The following is a 23,221-nucleotide window of genomic DNA, read 5'->3' as shown; positions in this document are numbered from 1 at the left end:
TATCATATTACCTCCCCCCCCCCCATGACAGGTCTCCTTTTTTTTGGACCTGGAAATATGGTAACCCTAAATTGGTATATCTCTCTGAAGTGTAGGTTTTTTATAGTCATTTGCATTTAAAAGAACAGCTAAATATTTTGTTATGCAAACAATTAGCTGAGGGGGAGAGTATTTACTAGTTTTCTTCTTTTAGGATACTAATATACATAAATTAGAATTTGGAAGAATATCTGGAGAGAATTATTGTAGGATATATTCCCCTGGTGGTTTGCATAAATTAGATTCTGCTGAATAAGAGTTCTCTTGTTGTGGCTCTAGAAAATGCTTTGGTCAGGTTTTTAATTCCTTTTTACTATTTGTGACTAAAAATGTGTCCAACTGGATCATGGATCATAGGAAAGTAGGGCTGGAAAGGGCTTCATGAAGTCTTCTAAGTCCATCTACTGCCCAAGGCAGGATCATACCTGACTAACCACTCTAGCCAAGTGTCTGTCCATCCTGCTCTTGAAAACTTCCACGAAGTTGTGGATGGCTTCCACAACTTCTCTAGGTAGCCTTTTTAAATGCTTGAGAACCCTTATAGTCAGAAATTTTCTCCTAATCTGCAACCTAAATTTCCCCTGCTGTATGTTGAAGCCATTACTCCTAGTCCCTGTCTCCTATGGCCACGGAAAATAGCTTGTCTCCATTCTCTATAATTGCCCTTCAGGTATTTGAAGAGTGTTATCAAATCCCCTCTCAGTCTTCTCTTTTCCAATCTAACTGCAAGGCTTTGTACACTGCTTTAGCCCTTAAGAAATCCTGACTCCTGTGCCTCAGGTGCAAGGGATGGCAATGAGTTCTTTCCATTTACCATATTTACCCAAATCCATGATGGCTTAGAATTTAAGACAAGCCCCCCAATAAAATTAGATGTATGGAAAAATTATAAATTTGTAATTTTCCATGTATAGAATTGAATTATTGGAGAGTTGCTTTTGATTTGTCCCCTCTCACCGTTTCAGCAGGGAAAGCAGAAACAGGGGGTCGGGTGGGGTGGGGTGGTGAACAGGCAGCCCCTACCACTTGTCCCCTGCAGCCTGCCCTCCTCTGGCAATGCCTGCACCCCTGCCACCTCTGCATCTGCCTACCCTCTGTAGCCTGTGCCCCCTTCCTGCCCCCAAGGGGGAGGAGGAGGGAGGGACAGAGACTGTGGGTTCAGGGGATGGCAGGCAGTTTCTGCAGCTCTGTCTGTGGCCCCAGCCAGGGCTCAGGGCCAGAGTTGGACCTTCAGCAGCCACCTGCCCTCCGCCTTCCCCTCCCAGCCTTGTACTTCATTCCAAGACAATAACTTCTTTTCCTTATGTTGAAGGGATGGGGGACAGAATTCGCCTTGGATTTGAGTAAATATGGTATGCATTATACTCATCCTTTTTCAGTATTAACTGGCTCAGTGATGCAGTGGTTGTTTTAGACTGTTATGACGATGGACTATTTTCAGATGACTCATCTGCTGCCTCCTACTCTCTCTGACCCTTGGAACACTTAATTCTTCATATTCTGAAATCTGAGCACATTTTGTTACAGTCAGTCAGTGGTTCAAATGAATAAACTACAAGGAATCACAAAAGGGATGTCAAGCACAGCATATATGTATGTGCATGTGTGTGTGGTGGTGTGTTGTTTTTTTTTTTAATTGAGTGGGGAAGCTTTGGGTGGATTTATTTTACCTGGATTTCAAAAAAGCTTTTAAAATAGTACCACATTTAAAAAAAAAAAAAATCTGTAAGGGCATGTCTACACGTAGCGCTATGGTGACGTTGTTATTGTGCCATGTTTTAATATTTCCTTTTGGAAGTACTAAATCATAGCGCAGAAACAGCGTGTGCTGCGCCATATGCGTGGCGCACGGTTTATTTTTAGCATTTAGCAGCTACTTCACAGCGCGTTATACTGGGGCAGCGTGTCGTTATGGCAAGTAGCTGCTGGTAACATGTAGATGCCTGCAGATGCTACGTCCTAGCACATTGCTACAGTGACATAGCATCATGTATAGAGGTGCCTAAGAGTAGCAGCCTTGACATATTAAATGTCATCAGTCAACCTGAAGAAGAGTACATAGTTAGAAAGCTTGTCTAAAATCTCTCCAAAATGGTCCAGGAAAAGATATCACTTCAAAAAATATTCTTGCCTCTTGCATCAGTCAAGAACTTATTTTTGATAAAGTCTTGGAATTATTGGAAGATATAGGCAGAGTTTCTTTTTAGTGCTTTTTGAAATGCTTAATTAACTTTCTTGGAAAACGAAACCTTTGCTAAAGTTTTACATTCCCAATCCTTCAAATAAAGTCTGAGGGGTAAACTTATGCACCCTCTGAATTCCCACAACAAGCCCTTCGGGCACTGGGGAACAGCTGAATTGGCATTTCCTGATCTTTATATTTAGAATGAAAAACAAAATAGATTTAAAAAATTGAAGACCCCCAACACCAAAAATAAAAAATAAACCCCAATGACTTTTCAGGCTTTATTGTATCCTATACCTATATTAAACACCAAACAAACACAAGGTGGGGTGCAAACTTCTTCTTTAATGAAAAAGAGAACCACTGCATAGGACTAAGACAGGTGTGTTGGGTACAAGCGTTCAAGTACTAGAAGAAATATGAACTGAATTTTGTAGGTCCCTTCAGTGTTATTGAAGAGACCCTAGCAATACTGAACAAAATTTTATGATGCGTCTTGAGTGTCAGAGATTATTTTGCTGCCCAAAAGATTGCACATCTGCTAATTTTGGGTGGGTATACTAGTATGCCAGATACACCCTGATTAGGATGGAAAGGCAAAAGAAAAGTTGCACATTTCTAATGGAAAGGGTTTACAGAACTTCATTTGAAAGCAAAGCATTGGGATACCAAAGCAAGCCATCTTAAAATGACCTGAAAGACATGACTAATACTTGCTAGTGCTTGTTCAAGTTATTAAAGATAATTTATATGAAATGAATGAGCTAGAGGAAACAGCAATATCCAGAATTCCAGATACTTCCCAGCTTGAAAAAGTCAAGCCTCTAGGAAGTGTTCCCTATGATGGCTTTATTAAATCCTGTTGTTACTGCAGCTACAGAGAATCAGATTCGTATGGTCTCTGAAAGAAGACTGGTTGTTACTAAAGCAGCTTCACCAAAAGAACATTCCCTTTACATCAGAGTTAATATATAAGGCATAACTTACTAAAAGCAGTCTGGAAGGCTTTTTGTTTCTTTTTACAAGATCTATGAATTGTGATTGTGTTTTTTTTCCCCTAACTATTGCCCTTCCCTGAAGGGGAGGAGAAAACATTTCTGTGTCAAAAATCAGTTGAAAAATTTGTGTGTCAAGTATGTCCAGTTCTACCTTGTTAGATTTGATAGCAAGACATCAGCAAAACTAGACTTGGCTAGCATACTCTCTAAGTGACTTGCATATAAGTTGGAGAGGGCATGAATGCTGCATCTGAGAAACTGTTTTTTCACTGACAGTCTTTTTGCCTTTTATATGTGCAGGGGTTGGGGGGGGAGGGCGGGGGATGCTTTTGTTTTTCCTGCAAGTGGAATTAATTGTTTCTTGTACCACTAAATAAACTGATAGACTTCCTGAGGTATTCACCATATTTACTAAAATCCAAGATAAGGTTTTTTTCCCTTTTACCACGAGGGAAAAAAGTCCTTTGTCCTACATTTGAGTACAAATGGAGGTGAGATGCAGAGGCTGTGGCTCCGAGTTCACCCTTGAACCTAGGGTCAAAGCTAGAGCTGCAGCCACTGTCCCCCCACTTGTCTCTCCTGCAGCCTCTGCTTCCCTCCCACCTCTGTGAGATTGGGGGCAAGCAGTGGGCACACGTGTTAGTAGGCAAGTGGGGGAGGGGGCAGATACCAGGGGGTACAGGCATTGCAGGCATGGGCTGTGATAGAGGGGCAGACACAAGGGGGCAGGCACTGGAGGGGAAGCAGGTGGTGGCAGGGACAGGTGCCAGGGTGTACAGGCACTTGAAGGGAGGGGTCGGCACCATGGATGGTGGGGATCAAGTCCCTGGGGGTCAATTTATGGGGTTCAGGCACCACAGAGGGGTAAGTGGTAGGGGTGGAGGGGAGCAGGTGCCAGGTGTTATAGGCACTGCAGAGAGGAGGAAGGCATGGGGTGTACAGGCACCAGAGGAGCAAGTTGTGGGGGGTACAAAAGGCAAGGGGCAGTGGTCAGGCTACTTGACTTCCCTGCCCTCTGCCTCTCCCCCACCATGTTGCCTCGCCACTCCTTTACCCACTGCAGGAGTGGGGGCAAAGGGGCGTGAATTTAAGATGACCCTCAAAATTAGTTTCTATGCATGGAAAATTATAACAAACTTATACATTTTCCATGTCTAGAATCTAATTATGATACTTAAACTCAGTGTCATCTTAGATTTGGATAAATACAGTATAAAGTCAACATGTCAATAACCACATTTTCATTGAAAGCATGGAGCAGTTAGAAGGCATTATAATTGCAGAGTACTACACAAATAACACTTGAATGTATAAAGGACCTGGAACACTATGCAACTATAGAAAGTGGCATTTAAATTATCAGAAAAGTACAGGGTAAAAAAACTAAAGCAAAGCCAAAGATGCAGGAAAGACTCAGCCTCACCTTTTAACTGATAAATGCCAGTAGTGACAAAATTGGAAGCATTTCTAGAAAAATCATGTTCTCCAAGTATGGCATTTTAAGAGCCTCTTTTTGTTTGGATTTTCTCTGCGGTATTCACCTTTTAATCAGGTTCTTTTAATACAGGAGCTACATCTGCTACTTTAGCGAATGTAACATGGAACTCTGTGTATGCAGAGATCTAAACTTTCAAACTTACATTTTGAAAGTGAAGTGTAATTTACATGAAGATATTAAAGTTAATGATTTCTAAAGCATATCTGCAGAGGAGTTAGCAGCTTAGAGTGCAAGGCCTCAAAGACAAGAGCTCTCAGACCACTGCACCAAGAAGGAAAAAGAAAAGAGTGGTGGTGGTTGATGACTCCCTTGCAGAGGATAGAGGTACCAGTTTGTTGTCTGGATTTGGGGGCCCAGTAGGTGTTCTGCCTGCCTGGAGCCCAAATTCAGGACATCTTGGAGAGACGGCCAAATCACATCCATCCTTTGGGCCACTACACCTTCCTGCTTGTTTGTGTAGGCACCAATGATACTGCCAGGAATGACACTGGGCAGAGCAGAGGTGACTATGAGGCTTTTGGCATTGATTCTTTTTGTGAAAGGCAAGGGTCCAGGCAGGGACCATTGTATCCTGGAAGAGAATGAGTGCCTGAGACAGTGGTGTCAATGCAAAGGCTTTGGCTTGTTTGACAATGGGCAGATGTTCTTGGGAGGAGGAGGGCTGCTATCAAGAGATAAGAACCATCTGATGAGAACAGGTAAGAGTTTTTTTGGGTATTGTGTGGCCAACCTAGTAAGGGAGGGCTTAAACTAGGAATCGGGGATAGTGATCAAAACCCTCCAGCAACAGAGCATGCTGTCCAGAGGAGAAAGGACTTGAAGAGGAAAGCAACTCAACTTTGGGAAAGGGCCAGAGAGCTACAGCACTGCAACAAGTGGCTCAAAAGTGAAGCAAATAGGTTAAGATGAAAAATACATCCAAAGAACATATACACATGTGAAAAGTGTGGGTTATAAATGAGATGAGCTGGAAACTGCAGCCTGTGAAAAGGACTGTGATCTGATTGGCATCGCAGAGACTTGGTGGGACAGCTCTTATGACTGGAATGCCAACATGGAGGGGTACACTCTGTTTTGGAAGGACAGGGTTGAGAAAAAAGGTAGTGGTGTTGCCTTGCATGTCAAAACACGTACACTTGTTCCCTGGTTCAGGAGGAAGAAGAAAAGCAAAACAGAATGCATTTGGGTGCAGATGAAAGGTGAAAGATGCAGCACGAATATAATGGTGGAGATTTATGATAGGCCACCAAGTGAGAAAGAGGAGGTGGATGAGGCACTGTTCAAGTAGGTGACAAATCTATCCAGAAGCTTGAAGAGTGCCTCATGTACCTCTTCTTTCTGATTTGGTGGCCTATCATAAATCTCCACCGTTATATTGGTGCTGCATCTTTCACCTTTCATCTTCACCCAAATGCATTTTGCTTTGCTTTTCTTCTTCCTGTGCAATTTGCAGAAAAGGCACTTAAGAGGGGACACGATAGGAGTATTCAAGTACTTGAAGGGCTGCCATAAAGAGCCTGCAGAGAGGATGACACAGACCAATGGCTTGAAGTTGCAGCAAAATAAGTGTAACTGTTCTGGGAGGCACCAGATGGCAGCAACAAGGGCCAAGTTCACCTTAGGGGATTTACACACACTGATTATCCTGGTTTGAGCCCTCACCTGGAAACCTGGGAAAGTAATTTCTATGTTGGTACTGCAACATGAACAAACTTCCCCACTCTCAAGCAATATCAAACTATAATGGGTTTATTAATGGGGGAAAAGGAGATGAGCTGGCAAACAGATATAAGAACTGCTTAATCACTCAGTAGCCCCACTCAGCCCACAATTAACAGTTCCGCACAGTCAGTAGATTTAGAGTTCCCTTAGTCCCACATAGAGTGCATTCACTCTACTGACTGCACTGTCCACACTTTATAGTTTTGAAGGCAGGGCCAGTGCACCTAGACCCAGCTTCCCTGGCCTCATATTCAAAATGTTACAAGCAGTTAAAACATTTTATCACAGAGAAGAACAGCACAAAAGAGTGTTTCACCCCTCACCTATGCATACCAGTAGGGATATGCAGATAAGAGAAACAGTCCCCATAATCCAAACTTGCATACTAATAGCAGTATGCAATTAAGCCCCACACAGAGATTGTCATGTGGGTATAGGGTTACATACGTTTAGATTGGATATCAGGAAAAAACTTTTTCACTGTTTGAATAGTGAAGCAGGGACTAGATTGCGTAGAGAAGTTGTAGACTCTCCATTGCTGAAGGCGTTCAAGAAAAGGTTGAACAGTCACTGATCAGGGATCAGATCTAGTTGTAGCTATGCCTATATTCTACGATGGGTATTTTAATGCTTCTGGTCTTTACTGGTTGCCTCTGCTCCACCTCCTTCCTCCCACCCCTTTCTGCTACATGCATCTGGGTGTTTTTAAGTCTCTCTCAGAGGCATTGTGTGTTGGCTATAACCAAGGCTGGGAATTTTGACTGGGGTGCTGCTTGGACTTAATGTTCCTGCTTGGACTTAAAACAGGAGGTTCCTGGCTGGAGGGACTTCCCTCTCTGCTCAAGGTGGGACTGATCACCATATTTGGGGTCAGGAAGGAATTTTTCCCCATGGTCAGATTGTTATGGACTGTTGGGGTTTTTGCCTTCCTCTGTAGATGGAGGCATGGCCCTTTTAACTGGGATCTCTTGAGCATATATTGACAACCTTTTATAGAAGCAGAACATCGGTTGCCATGGTTCCTCTGCTTTCCTTGGGGCAGGTTATGGTGTTATAGATGTGTTGTGTAAGGGTTGACAGTAATCTTATGCAGAATTTAGATTATGGTTTGTATGGGATGATTTGGATAGGGATGATCCTGCCTCAGGCAGAGGGTTGGACTAGATGACTTCTGGAGGTCCCTTTCAGCCCTACTTGCTCTACAGTTCTCTAATTTATGCAAAGATCCATATTCTAAGGGGGGACTGATACATATGAAGAAAATACAGCCACTATTTGAAGGCATAATTTATACCCTGCAAATTATATTTATTGCTGTATTGCTGCTGAACCATGTGTAATAATGTATGTTAGTAATTATTTAATGTGAGCTTTAACTCCATTTTCCCCCCTTTAATTTTAAAGTGACATATATATGATCCGTGTACATGCTCCATAACTCAGTACATCATGGTATAAATACAATGGTGTCTAGTGTCTAGTATATGATACTATTTTACTATTTCCAAAACCATTTATGTTGTATTATCCTCTGGCTATTTGTTTTCACAAGATAAAATGTAATAATGCAGAATAACAAAGGAATGAATTTTCTTACAATTTGTAAAGAGAATTCATTGATTCCTGCTCTGCTCATTCAACGTTTATGGTTATAACTGTGTGTACACAAATGAAGATTGTGATGCTTTGGGAAAAGGGTACTCATTTTAATTGTAGAGCTCCAGAAAAAAACTGAGGTAATTGTATTTTGCCTCTCTAACAAAACTTTTTAGTTTCATTATATTTTATCTGAAAACACTGTGCAGTTATGAGCAGCTGTTGCATTTGTTTGTTTGTGTATTATTTTATTAATTAGATTTATATGCCAACCTCCCTGAGAAGGCTCAGGGTAGCTTATAATAAAAGATGTAACAACCCACAAGATATGAAACAACAACAAACTCTTCAGACAACACCCCAGCATCTTAAAATTCCACCCCACACCCTCCTGTTCCTTTGCCAGTCACCCAGGAGAGCAACCCCCAAGCCCATCCCAGCCATGCTTCCTAATATTTTGGACCCCCGTTCACTTTTAGGTGTAGAAAATGTCTTCCCTCTTTCCACACCCCTACCAAAAGGCATCTTCAAAGAGTACCCCTGTGTGTCACCCTTTGGTGGCATCCAAAGGTTGTTCCTATCCTGGGTGTCTCCCCCAGGGAGGTTTGCTGCTCTGGAAGGGCTGCAGGCCACCTGGCTGCTTCTCAGGTGGTCAAGATGGTAACTGGGCTGGGCTACATCTAAGATTTATGTAAAATGTGGCTGCATTACAGTTAGAGCAAGTCATCAGAGAAATTGATTCCTTTGTATGTACCCATCTGAAAAGGGATTTGAGATGAAATCATGGCTTCTTACATTTACTTAATTCTTATCTATATCTACATCTATATATCTATATCACTATATAGATATCTATATCTATGTGTGTGCGTGTGTGTATATATGTATGTGTATATATGTTCTTTAGTGCTTAGCACCCTTGAGCTGTTGACTCTTTTGTGTGTGTTGCCTCTGCCTCTTAAGGTAAAAATGTTGCCACAAAATACTGAGAACCTGAAATGTAGGGATCTCAAAATTAAAGCCTCTTCTTTGTTTGCTTCTAGGAAACTGAAAAACGAGCTATTAGAAGTGAAAAGGAAAGGTGGAAACCGTCACCGCCAGCAAGAGAGCAGCAGGGTCTGTGTTCGTTGTCAGAAAAACCTGGGCTTAATCTTCGACAGGGGGGACTTGTGCCAAACATGCAGACTCAGAGTTTGCAGGAAGTGCCGTGTCATGGGAATTGATGGGAGCTGGAAGTGTGCAGTATGTGACAAGATTGCGTAAGTTCTGAGGGTTTGGTAAATAAGTTGGAGACTATTTATGTGAATTGTTATGATACTACTGCCACTTTATCTCTCAACAACAGAAGAGGATAACTGTAGGAGGCATTGGTGGGGGAGGGGTAAGAGTTATTTGATGCCTTTGATTCTCAGCAATATTTATTTTTAAGCATAATTTCTTTAGCGCCAACTAGCTTTCTTGTTTCAGGTCATTCCTGAAATTTTTCATTGTTTTGAAATTCATCCAGTTGCATTTACTCTTAATTAAGACACATTCTAATAATTGAATGGTATGAAAACTAAAACTAGTTGAAGGCAATGGATTCAGTCTATTGTGATATGTGAATTTGTAGGAAAGAAAGAAATGCAAAAATAGAAGTTAAGTCACTTTTAGCACGGCTTTTATCTTTGCTTCCTCGTAGCAGCATTTTAACACCTCCACTTTGAAAAAGGCTTTAAACACTTTGTCTCCTGCCTCCAGCGTTGGTTCTGAATTGAACTGTGTTCTGTCAAAAGTACAGAGCATGTTAACCTTTATTTTACCAACTCCTAGAACATAGGATAAAGTAGCAAATATTGCTAAGCAACCCTCAATGGTGCCACTGTTATAAAGATTTGCATTTGAACTTCAGATTTTACAGCATGTCTGTTGGTACAGCATTGCAGCATCCTTGCATAATTCCAGCAATTTTAAACAACCTTATGCATTATTTTACATTTTTACTACAGCAATTAATAGAGTTTTAAGTTCAGCAAGAAGCATCCATCATACTGTAAGCACATAGTATCTATTTATATGTTCTCAATAATGTGAAAAGTAGCTCCTGGTAACATATGATTCTTGGTCCAAAGAGATTTAACCATTGAAACTGCTAGTGTACAGGTAGAAGATATAACTTTATAGCACGATGACAAAATGCTGAAGCTTTTCATAACTCTCTATATTAGTTTGGGTTATAGTTTCTCATCTACTCATCTAATTCAGTGAGTCTTCTGAATTAGTCTAATTCAGTTACTCATCTAATTCAGTGAGTCTTCTGCACAGAAGAGTGGGGTTTCAGGTTTCTGAAAGAAATGAATTTGAAGAAGAGGGTTAAGTTATGTCAACCTGGATCAAGGAGGAAGGCAGAAAGATGAAAGTCAGGAGCAGTTCTTATCTGTTGCTCTCTGGCAGAAGCTACAACCACTGAGGCACTGAACGCCTGGACTTGGTTTGGCCTTCGGATTCTGTCTCAATGGTTTAAAGTGGGGATGGTAGGTCTTGGGCAACCTCCACCCCTCCGTATACTTGCCTAAGCATATGCATCAAAGGTGTGATGGTTGCAGGGCTCCATACAAGCATATTCATCGTGTACCTGGCTAGAACTCTTATGCATACACCATAATCCAGAGGATCAACAGTTGCCTACTACAATTCCAAGTCTGTTCAATCAGTGGAAATCCTGTCATGCTATAATTGCCCTCAGTAAAGTAGTGCTGATACTGAGCATATTTCCTGGAAAAAAATATTGCGCTTTTCCATTGTTGCTTGAAATTTCAGTGTATTGTAGGTCTGATCTGAGTCGATACACTAATATAATCGTGCAGCCATAAAATCTGAGCTTTTGTCTGCCAGCTGCTTCCTATCTTTTTCTTTAGATAGTTTCACTTTTCTTTCTTATTTGGTCTCCCTGGTTTCACTTCTGAGTCCTGCCTATCCATTTGTCACTGGCATCCATACATTTGCAATGCAGTGAAGAGGTACTTTGCCCTGTAATTCATGACAGATTTTGGCACTGTTTAATATTTGCAGTAATTTTCATTAAAATGTTAAAAAATCTGGAGAAGGATGAGGCAGATTATGAATATACTTCATTCATCTTCAAATTATTTAAAAAAATTTACAATTTTAAAGGAAATGATAGACTATACTATTCCCCTATCCAACCAGTTTAAGTAAAAAATATGACAGGATGAGAGGCTTATACTCTCTGTAAAAAGAGAAAAAAAATTGAACAAGCAGGATCTGTTTTTTCAGTTAACAGCAAGTGGTTGTATCTCCCCAAAATATCACTTTGTTTTGATTCCTATTATTTAAGCTTCCCCAAAACTGCACTGGTGTTAATCCAACTGGTGGGGATAAGGAAATACATTTTAGTATTTTTGCTACTACATTCTAGAGCAGTCCAAAGAATATTGTCCTTTCAGAGCATCTGATGAAGTGAGCTCAGCTCATGGAAGCTTGTGCTATTTATATGTAAAATCTACTTTGGCTAGTCTGTAAGGTGTAAATCTGCCCTGCCTTCTCCATGACTTTAGACTAATACAGTTAACTACATCTCTATTTCTGGAGAGTGCCAATCTTGAGCAGAGGAGAAAAAGATTGCAAAGTAAAGTGCTTAGGAGTCAGGAACTGGAAAAAAGTAAGGTAGCCCCCAATATTCTTAGCTCTGCTACCCTGTGCACAGATGGCCTAGCATACTCTTCAGTTATACTATAATATACTTAACGTTTTACAGTAGTATTTAAGTACTTCCTGAATAAACTGAAGCTGTATGTTCAGATCCATGGTAGCCCTTGAAGGAGTTTCTAACTCTCTTACTTTATAGTGCCTACTTATTTACAATGACAACAACATGTTCTGTGAATTCCTTATTCAAATTTTGTCAGTAAAACCTTGGATAATTTATATACTTTTCAAAGGTGGGCCATAGGTGCTATTGAGTTTGTGGAAAGTCATATTCTGCGAGGAACTGGCCAGGAAGCTAATTTTAGATCTTGAGGCTCTGATTAGCTCTTATTATGCATGTATGGCCAACTTCTTTAATTCTCTTGAATGCTCTATTAAGGATAAATGCCTTGATATCCAAGTTGCTATAGCATTATAGATGAGCAGCTGGGAACTTTTAACTTCATTTTTAAATATCTATGCTGTCTCTAAGTAACTGGAAATGATTTAAGTAAGTCTAATCATTTACTGATGCATAGAGTGAACCTAAAATTAGGGAAATTTTAACCAATTTAATATAAAATGTTTTTTACCATTCTTAGTGGGATTTGCTTTCTCTCGTTTTTTTAATTTTTTGATTTCTCAGTGATTTTTATGGTTGTGTGTCTCATTAAAGCACTGGGAGATTTCTTTTTATTTTGCTCAAATATAATGAAATTATATTATACAATATTATATACATTATTATGCAATGGAATATTATACAATGGGATCTGTGGAAGCAAACCCTCCAAAAGAAGATGATGTACGTGTCAACTGATGGGCTGATTATATAAGAAATCAGAAACCATACCCCAATGCAGGAGTGGCCAACCTGTGCCACGAGTGGCATGGGTAGCCTGTGTGTGGCACCCAGCAGATCAGAGAGGGACCAGGCAGCACAGCAGTTGATAGGGCAGGAAACAGAAGGCAAAGCAGAAGATCAGGCAGGGCGCACAAGGTAAGAAGCAGAAAACAGAGAGGAAATTGGGTAGGAAGGATGGGGAGCTGAAAGCAGAACAGCAGATCAGGCAGAGGAAGTGGTTCAGAGTAGCACGTGGGAAGGGTGCCAAACTAACTTGTAGCATATGTGCCAAAAAGGTTGCCCCTCAGTGCTTTAATATGAACTACCATAAACCAAAGTTTCTACTTAATCTGAACTTCATCCAGACTTCAGTCTTGATATGGAGTACTCCCTCCCTCTTGTCCCCAGCACACCTTCTTCCTTCAGCACCTAAGCCAGGGGTTTTCAACCTTCTTTAAGAAGCATACCCCTTCTCTCAAGTTCCAGCTCAGGTACCCCTTTATATTTTTTTTTCTTGTTTTTAAGGGGCAGGGGTGGCAGGGTGCACAAGCAGGACAGAGCTGCAAGCTGTTCATCTGGTGGGGCGCGGGGTGGGAGTGGAGGCTTCCACTGGTGCATGTGGCCTGGGAAGGCATGGGGGCATGTGCCCCCAGATCTACGCGGGGCAGGGTAGGGTGCCCCTGCTGGCCGGGGCAGGTGCCGGTGCTAGGCTGTTCCCAGTGAGGGCTGGGCCATGCTTTGCTCGGGGCAGGCAGCGGCGGTGCTGGGAGAGGAGGTTGGGGGACTTCTACCCCAGCCCCGCTCCCTCCCCCATCGCTGGGGCCTTGATCTGCCCCCTCCCCCTTTCCCTCTTCCACTGGCCCCTTCCCTCACAACATACCTACCAGCTGGACCCAGTCGCTGTCCTGGCTGCCTGCGTGCTGCACTGCAGCTGTGCGCATGCATGCAGCATTTATCGGCAACATTTGGTCTGTGTACCCACTAGGACCTTTTTAAGTACCCCTAGGGGTATGCCAGTCCTCGATTGACAACCGCTGATCTAAGCAGTGGGAGGGGAAGGGAATCTAATGTTAATTCCATTTCTTTACCAAGGATGTGGTACATGTGTTTTGTCCCAGGAGGGCATCAATAATTTGCTTTTACAAAATAAATTAAGAAGGTTGAACAAGGGATGCCTCCATCTTGTGGGGAATTCTAACTGATGTTTGAACCAGAATAAAACATCAGAACAGTGTAATTTGATAAGACAGATTTCCAAAATATTTTGATTCAGAAATGTCAAAACATTGTTTTACTTTTTTTAGCTCAATCAAAACACTTTGGTTGTTTTGATTCAGCATTAAACTGTGTCTGCCTAAGCTGTCATGGTGCATCACAGCAGATGTAGTTCACCTACTTCATACCTCTGTTCTCTTTCTGCTTGGATTCTGTGTCATATGATGCATCAAGATGGCTCAGCTCAGGGGCAAGAGTAGTGCATAAGATGCCCAAACTATAGCACCAATGCAGTGCTCTGGCATATTGAACACAGGTTCATTTTGAACTGATCCAGCATACAATATTTCAGCACAAAAATGAAAATGTTTGGCTTTAGGCTGACTCAACCCCACATTGAAATGTTTAATTTTGATTTTTCTCCAAGGAAAATGGATTATTTATTTATTTTTTTTGCAAAACTAATATTTTTCAAAGAAAGTTTCCCACATTCATTTTGTGGAATTTATTTTCAGTCAAAAGAAAACATTCCTGTGGGAAATTTCCAGTTAGCTAATTGGTAGCTTCAAGTGCACATTTACCCTCCTATGGAAACATAAGAAGCTTCCTAAAATTAAGGAACACTTTAATAATCATGAAACACTCGCCTGGCATGAGACTGTTGAATACATCCATTAACCTTCTGGACAGGGGCACCCTACAAAAATCACTTTTCCTTTTGATGTCTGAGCGGTCTGCTACCTGGCAGAAGCTGAAGAAATGGGACCACATCTATAGGATAAAATTTTACCATGGCTGGCAGTTTCAAACACACTGGGCTGCTATGTACAGATTGCCTCCAGTACCAGAAAGTATGGTGCTTTGGGCATGCTGACGTAGCACTGTTCAGTGAGAGGCCCAGTTAAACTAATGCCATGGTACTTAGCCCCAATGGATCTGGGTGTAGAAGATTGTTGGCATAGCCCAGTATACTTGAGGATGCTGATGCGCAGTAAGTTTACTTTGTAGATACAGGCTGAATTATCTGGGACCATAAAGTCTGCAATATGGTTCACTCCATTGAACCATTTTGTTTAGGTCACTGCACTAGGTGGCTCAGTAGCTCATATGCAGCGATTCTTTTGAAATCCCAAATAAACTACACTACATGTAACTCATCATGCACAATTTTCTTGAAAATCTTCCTAGCTGGTTAATGTAGGGACAAAAGCAGACAAGTGGATAGAAATGTTTGTTTATAATGTTCCTGGTTTGGTTGCTCACTGAAAGTTTTTTAATACATTCTATTGTTTTACTACCCTGGAGAATGTATCAATAGATAGCTTTGACAGAATGCAGTGGAAAGGATATTGTTTTATCGCTACAAGTGCAGCATACCTATCTGCCTATCAAGAATGTAAACAATCAGCATAGCCAAGGGCTGAAGTAGAAAGAAAAAAACCCCCATAGTTTTGTCTATGAGGTTAGGGGTTTTTTGGTTTGGGTTTTTTTTAGACAGGTATGCTGAATACTTTGGTTTGGTGTGCTGTCTAGTATACTATAATACCTATAAATGAATGGAAGTAGCAGGCAGAGAACAAAAATATTTTAGATCTGACTCTTCAGTTTTAGTTTCAAAATCAGATGCACTTATTAAGTTAAAACTTCAAGGCAGATATTTAGGAGTTCATTTAATCTGGACTCATTTAATATCACCGTGAATAAAAATGTTATTGTTGGTAAATGAATCTGAAGGATGAAACCATTCTAAACAATTTTGTTCTGTAAATTGTTCATAAAAAATAGATGGCAGCTTATAAACAGTGCATCTAAACTATGAAGCTTAGATTTTTGATGTTGTCTTATTAGAAAGTGAATAGTACATATGGAAGTATTTTTATACACCAGGGTGTGTCTACACGGGCACTTCAGTGCACAGCATGCTGTTTTACTGCACATTAAAACATCATGTAAAAAAGTAGTATTATGCTAATGCACAGTAAAATCATCTACTGTGCATTAAGCATCGCTAAAAAAGCATGCAGATGTGCTACTACGCATTAGCACAGCCTAATGCTCATTACTTTAGTCCCTCACATTGGAGGTACTAAATTTAATGCACATTAGAAAAGGCTCATTAATGCATGTGTAGATGCACCCATAGTCTGTCAGGCATAAGCTTGTTAACAAGGGCGGCTAACTCTGACTCATGTTTCTAAATGTGAAGCCAGCACTGATGATGAAAAGACAAAGATGTAAAGTGACCGTTGAGGCCTGTTCAATCTGACACTTTTGATGACTATCCGCTCATAATTTTTTCGCACTATGGATGGCACTGAATTTGGCCAGAGAAGTGAAATACTTGATTTCCATTTATATTTCATCCAATAGATGTGTGGTGTGTTTTGGATTTTTTTTGTTTTTGTTCACTTCAGACATGTCAGTTCAAATCAGCTTTAAGGTTTATTTAATTAGAATCAAAGAATCATAGAAAATTCGGGTTGGAAGGGACATTAGGAGGTCATCGAGTCCAAACCCCTGCTCAAAGCAGGACCATCCCCAACTAGATCATTCCACCCAGGGCTTTGTCAAGCCAGGCCTTAAAAACCTCCAAGGATAGAGATTCCACCACCTCTGTAGGTAACCCATTCCAGTGCTTCACCACCCTCTAAGGAGAAAGTTTTTCCTAGTATCCAACCTAAACCTCCCTTGTTGCAACTTGAGACCATTGCTTCTTGTTCTGTCATCTTCCACCACTGAGAACAGTCTAGCTCCATCCTCTTTGGAACAGTCTTATCAAATCCCCTCTTAGTCTTCTCTTCTGCAGACTAAATATACCCAGTTCCCTCAGCCTCTCTTCATAAGTAATGTGCCCTAGCCCCCTAACCATTTTCATTACCCTCTGCTGGACTCTCTTCAACTTGCCCATATCCTTTCTATAGTGGGGGACCCAAAACTGGACACAGGACTCCAGATGTGGCCTCACCAGTGCAGAATAAAGTGGAATAATTACTTCCCTTTATCTGCTGGTGATGCTCCTACTAATGTAGCCCAATATGTCACTAGCCTTCTTGGCAACAGTGCCACACTGCTGACTCATCCATCTGATCATCCACTGTAACCCCCAGGTCCTTTTCTGCAGAACTGCTGCCCAGCCAGTCAGCCCCCAGCCTGTAGTGGTACATGGGATTGTTTCATCCTAAGTGCAGGACTTTTCACTTGTCCTTGTTGAACCTAATGAGATTTCTTTTCGCTCAATCCGCCAGTTTTTCTAGGTCACTCTGAATCCTAGCCCTAACCTCTAGTGTACCTACTATACTTCCCAGTTTGGTGTCATCCACGAACTTGTTGAGGATGCACACTATGCCATCTTCCAGGTCATTAATGAAGATATTGAACAAAACTGGCCCCAGAAGCAACCCCTGGGGCACTCTACTTGATACTGGCTGCCAGCTAGACACTGAGCCTTTCATTACTACCCATTGAGCCTGACAATGCAGCCAGCTTTCTATCCACCTTACAGTCCATTCATCCAACGCATACTTCCTCAGCTTGCTTGCAAGAATGCTGTGGGACATGTCAAATTATATTATATCCATTGCTGTCCTTACATCCACAGAGCCAGTTATCTCCCCATAGAAGGCAATTAGATTGGTGAGACATGACTTGTGCTTGGTGAATCCATGCTGACTTCCTAATCACCGTCTTCTCCTCAAAGTGCTTGGAGTTTTTGAGGGCCTGCTCCATGATTTCTCCAGGGACTGAGGTGAGGCTGACTTATCTGTAGTTCCCTGGATCCTCTTTTTTCAATTTTTTAAAGACGGGCACTATTATTCACCCTTTTCCAATCATTCAGCACTTTCCCTGAATTTTCAAAGAGCCATGAGTTCTCAAAGATAATTGCCAACAGCTCTACAATCTCATCAGTCAACTCCATCAGCACCCTTGGATGCATTGCACCCAGCTCCATGGAGTTTTATAAGTCCAGCTTTTCTAAATAGTCCCTAATCTGTTCTTTCATCACTGCTCATCTTCTCTTGAAACTGTTACCTGGCTGCTAACTTACTCTTGAAACTGTTACCCAGTGCAGTAGTCTGGGGGCTGACCTTGCCTGTGAAGACCAAGGTAAAAAAGGCATTGGGTACTTCAGCCTTTTCTGCATCATCTGTCACAAAGTTACTTCCCCCATTCAGTAAGGGACCCACACTTTCCCTGACCTTCCTTTTGTTGCTAGATTCATAAATTTGTTAGATTCATATCCTTTGCTATCCAAAAGGTTTAGAATGGCTTATAATAAACAACCCAGAGACAGCATTCCCTAAACAGCACCTAAATCTCAAGAATGCCAACTCTCCCCGCTCACCTCCAACCACGACCACCCTGCCCATACCCTGACATAAGCAAACAATCCCAGCCATGCTTCCCAACAACAATTCGCATCCAAGATGCAAAAACCTCTTCCCACACCCAATCCCACTTCCCTGCCTCACCCCCAGGAGAAATCTTGCCACCTTCCCCCAGTGTCCCCTCCTAGTCTGCACTCTCTCTCTCCTGCGGAGGGTCTGTGACTATCACCCTGTGCCTCCCAAAAAAACTCCTGAAACTTCCCCCTCTCCTCCAGTAAACACAACACTTAATTAAAAAGATCCCTAAAAAAATGTAAAGAAAGTCTCCTTCCCTGCTTTGGTCAATGCCCTTAAGTAACACCCTTCAGCATCGTCCCAGGGCAGTGCCCACCCAGAAAGGCCTGTCAGCTTTGTTGGACCTGCAAAGGAGTCCTCCCTCCTTTTGAGTAACCAAGATAATGCCTGGGCTGGGCCCCAGTCCTCTTTTTCAGAGGTGAGTAGGAGAAGAGGGAGTGATAGCACCAGTTCTTCATTCCAGAATTCTTCATAAACTCAGTAGCACTTCTGAAAGATAAGAGCGTGTTTAGTCTGTCTCAAAGATGCACAGGTATAAAAATGAGATGTGCTTTTCCTAAATATCATCCACCAGATAATGCTAAGATTTGAATTGCACTCTGGCTTTATCCAGTACCAAGCAGCATCTAACACAGGGACCATCAGTCTTCCTGATGACATAGATAACTTAGAAAAGAAAGGTGCTTGTGGACCACCAAACACATATTAATATATTTATTTTTAATATTAATGTCACTTTTGTCACCAATCCAAGAACAATTAAATCTACTATAGTAGAGATGTGTTTCAGTTTTAAAAACAAATGCATCATTTTGTTTAATAAGACTGATTTCATGCAAGAGGTGAACATTGATCTTTAGTTATCCTGTCATGCTCCTTGCTTGTCAAATCAACATAAAAGGGCTTCTTTCACATCCCTACTCCATCTATGTTTAATTTTTGGTTTGCCTTTGAAGAAGCGTAACATAAGCAAGGTGGCACTAGGTCATGAGTTGAGACGTAATGGCAGTTATGCACAAATCCTGATAGACATCTAGTCAGGCAGACCTATCAATGACTTCTTTGTAGAATGAGGAAATACAAAGTATAGTTGGCAAATCCATCCAAAGTGCTCCCTATCCCTGTCAAATGCCCTTAGGTAGATGAAACATCCCAAGAGTATTTGTTTAAAAAAATGAACTCAGTTTCTAACCTTGTCAGCAGCTTTTATTTGTTTGTCAGGCAGCACAAATTATATGAGACATTTGCCACATCCACTAAGATGAAAAATTTGTGTTTTGGATTAGGCACCAGCCTGGAAGCAATACTGATGATTCAGACTGTGTTGCTCAGGTCACCATGTAATTCCACTGGACTGAATTGCACTTGTAATAAAAAAGTCTTTCTTGTGATGACCATCGCAGTTTGGTATTATCACAAGTTAGGACAAGGCTGCAGGGTCAATGTAGATTTTTATAGCATTACAATTTGCTATAAATAGAATAGTGAAAATAGCTTTACTCTGTTTTTCTAGCATTTTATATCTTCAAATAGTTTTATTTCTTAAGTGATACCCTTGACTTAAGCTAAAACAACAAATAATAAATTATTTGTATGTTGTATTTACTTGTCACTTACCTAACAATAATAACTTCAAGGGATTCTAACTATATTTAGTGAATGCTGAGCTTGCTGACTTATCCAGGAACTGGTCATCCAAATGGTTTTGTCAGTCTAATTCTCTAAATTCCACTGTATTCCATTAAAATATGTCTGCCTTATAACCTAATGAGCCCTGAGTGTCATGCACAGAGACTGTAGCAACTTGGATGTTTATTTAAGTTCATTGTATTCAGTGCTATTGCCTGCAGCCATGTGGTACATTGTACGCTCAGAGCTGTTGTGGAATTCCCGAAGCACATGGAGCTTCCTGGTGTTCCACTCCAAATCATCTCCCTTACAACTGCTGTCCCAAACTGCAAGTTGTTACACTAAGGACCTAATCCCCAAGATGATCCCTCCACTAATTCTCATTTTGCCTACTTCTGTATACTAACTAGATGTGGAAACACCTAAGGTGGGGGGTACGTCGGGTACCATACCATCTGTCCGGTGCGGGGCTCCTTCCCTCAACTTGTCTGCCACGACTTGGTGTTATTGAATGAAAGGAGGGGTTCAGTGGAGATCCTGTTCCTGGGGGACCCTGGGGATGGTAGTACTCAGTCTTGAGGTGATGCTCCGCGGGGTTCTGCCTCCCCTACATCCCGTCCACATGCCAACTGCCGGTATAGCCTGCGTTGTTCTGCCATGCCCTGTAGACCCCTTTCTCTAGGGGACCAGTGTCGGTGCGGCACTGGTGTGCTAGCTCAGCTGTTATGGCAACTAGCTCTTTTGTCTCAGGTGCTGACGAGCGAGGTTCTCAGTGGCTGGTGTCTTCCTCACCGCCTTTAATGGGACACCGTTAGTGATCGGCTGTAATGTATGCAGCTGGACAAAAGGGAAGGGGGGGGGGAGAACTGGCTTCTCCTTCCATGCCTTGCCTAGGAGCTCCGTTCCCCTCCCTTGCTCTAGATGCTGGTACTGAGCCAGTTGCAATCCTTCTGTATGGCACAGGAGCCTCACCATGCCTGGCGTGCTCCCTCTCTTTCCCCCTGCTGGGGTCCAGTGGGGCTTTTAATCTTCCTGCGGCGGCTGCTCTGGCCACCGTGATTGGTTCAGCTTTTCCCCGCCCCGGAAACAGCTGATTAAACACGTGACTCACATGGCCGCAGCTCCTGCTCCGGGTCCGGCTGTGCTCCCAGAGGTAAGTTTCCCTGGGGAGAGGGGGGTGCTGCTTCTGTGGCTTGGGGCCCGCGGGGTCTGCCCTATCCCCTTCGAAAGCCTGTGGGGGTTCTCGCTGCCACACTAGGGCTGACTCAAACAGATTCAGGGTGTACTTTGAGATGTTTAATTTGCATGGCAGCCACTAGAAGTGTTCTCTATCCTAGCAAAAGTCACCACAGGTCTCTCTGGCTTATGCTACAGTTGACTTTTGTAGATAGCTAGGGCTCTTTTTCACATTTTCTCTTTCTGGTTTGACTTTTCTGAGAGACATCTAGCAGATTTTTTTCTTTTGGGACTGTCACTGAAGAAAGAGTCTCTTTACTCTTAGAGACTGCCAAGTAAGAAGAGCAACTTCAGAATACAAAATGGGGGCACCACTGTCTGAAATTGTTTCTGTAGATACAGTGTTAAAAGCTGTATTTTTGTTATGCCTACTTTTATTCTCTGGGGACATGGCACACTGAAGTTCACTGGCATCATTTGCCTTGTCTCTCTCTATAATGTATCCAGGTGTCAGTGAGAGACCTTGGAAGGTAAACTGGGTGGAATTTCCTTCCATTTTAGAATCAGTAGAACATGACACTATTTCCTTCTCTTACCTCCCCTTCCCAGAGCAAGATGGGTAAGCTCCACTTTGAATTATGTAAGGTACCCCTTGCCTTATGTAAGATACCCCTTATTTTTCCTGAGATATATACCAACACTCTTTGGTTAAGAGGCTGGGATTTTTCCCTCCTCACTTCTCTATTGGGTATTGTCTAAAGAGCAGTCCTGTGGCTAATTTTGTTTTCCTAGAATAAATGAAGTCCACAATTCCTTACTTGAAAACATTTGGTCATAAAAGAGGAGAGAAAAGGGCAGCCATGTAACCAAATCTCACAGGTCTGCTGAAAAAGCCAATAAAACCAAAGAGTCCAAGAGGAAAAAGAGTACCAGGGGTGCAGAGAGATGTGTAGTTCCCTACTGTAACTCATAGCGCTTCACAGGAAGCGCCATAAGTTACAGCTATCTCCAGGAACTAACCGTCATTCGCTGTTGGGTCCTGGGGGTTGGGAGATGAGCTGCAGTTCAGATCGGCTGTGTCCTTGCAGCCTCTGTCCCCTAGCAACACCCCTCCCAGCTCCATTACTGTTTTCAGAATGGGAGGGGGGAAAGAGAGTGGAGGGAGCTCATTCTGGGAGTTGCCTAATGAGTGCTGGAGTGCCCATCAACCCACCTCACCCTCCAGCAGTGGTTGGGCAATCCCAAAAACGGGTTCCCTCCGCTCCCTTCCCCCCACTCCCATTCCGAAGACAGCGCAAAGAGCATAGCTTGGCTGTGTCGGCCAAACTCTGCTCTCAGGTACACTGACAGAGATTAGTGAAGACACTCTGCTTTGGAGCATCTTCATCTGCACCCTAGGGATGCATGTACACTGCATTGGAACAGACTTGATTACAGCACATTGGAGCAGAGTCGATTAATAGAGTCTGCTTGAGCATGGCAATTACTGAGCTCCAGCAGCCTCCCGCATCTCATGTGTCAGCATCCCGTTTGAGCTTTAATTCAAGCACACCTGCCACCATTTGGAAGCATGAGGATGCTGATGCGTGAGACTGTGGTGCTTCAATTAGTGTGGCTCTTGAAGCTGCTCTAATTAATGTGCTGCTCTACCCCTGGAGCACATAAAAGTGCCCCTAAATTCCCTATACTGAAAAATAGGAGTACATGAACTCTTGGCTTAAAGTGAACCGAGTAGACCATGTGTGAAGCACAGGTTCTCATTCATACCTTCTTGGTAGCTTAAATTTGTGACCAAATCTCCCTTCTACCTTCCATGCTTTGTTGCTTCCTAAAACAAAGCTGAACACTTTAATTCTTCTAACTTACCTGCAAAGAGTTGTCACTTTCTAATCAAGGCCCCAGGCTTAAAGGTTATAGTCAGATTGGTCAGATAACATGTATAGGTATCTCTTCACTTCTGTAGTTATGAGTGAAAGCAGTTTGATTATCCTAATCTGGCACCCACAACAACCAAGGTTCAGCCATGTAGGCATTTACTGCTTGAATGAGGCTGAACATTGGGAGATTTGGTAGAGACTGAGCTGAATTGTACAGGAAAGTGTACACAGTGTAGGCCTGCACCATGCTTGCTTATTGATCTCCCCTCACTTAAGAAAAGCAAATTCAGCCAAAGCACGGTTAAAGCAGGATATATAAAGCCATCAAGACCTATCCCCTCATAGCTGCCTGAAA

The 23,221-nt window shown here is 42.2% G+C and overlaps 1 protein-coding gene across 2 annotated transcripts in view; it reads left to right on the top strand.

Annotated features, from left to right (window-relative positions):
- Positions 1 to 23,221, top strand: part of SYTL5 (synaptotagmin like 5) — a 105,183-nt gene that overhangs the window by 25,060 nt on the left and 56,902 nt on the right. For both annotated transcript variants that reach the window (XM_025205200.1, XM_025205192.1), the window contains one exon: positions 9,082 to 9,297. In XM_025205200.1, coding sequence (XP_025060985.1) covers positions 9,082 to 9,297 — 216 coding nt within the window. The remainder of the gene's footprint in view (positions 1 to 9,081; positions 9,298 to 23,221) is intronic.

This window comes from Alligator sinensis, unplaced genomic scaffold, assembly GCF_000455745.1.
Source record: "Alligator sinensis unplaced genomic scaffold, ASM45574v1 scaffold243_1, whole genome shotgun sequence".
Taxonomy (NCBI): domain Eukaryota; kingdom Metazoa; phylum Chordata; order Crocodylia; family Alligatoridae; genus Alligator; species Alligator sinensis.
Note: the sequence above shows the minus strand (reverse complement) of the source record. Positions and strands in the feature narration are given on the sequence as shown.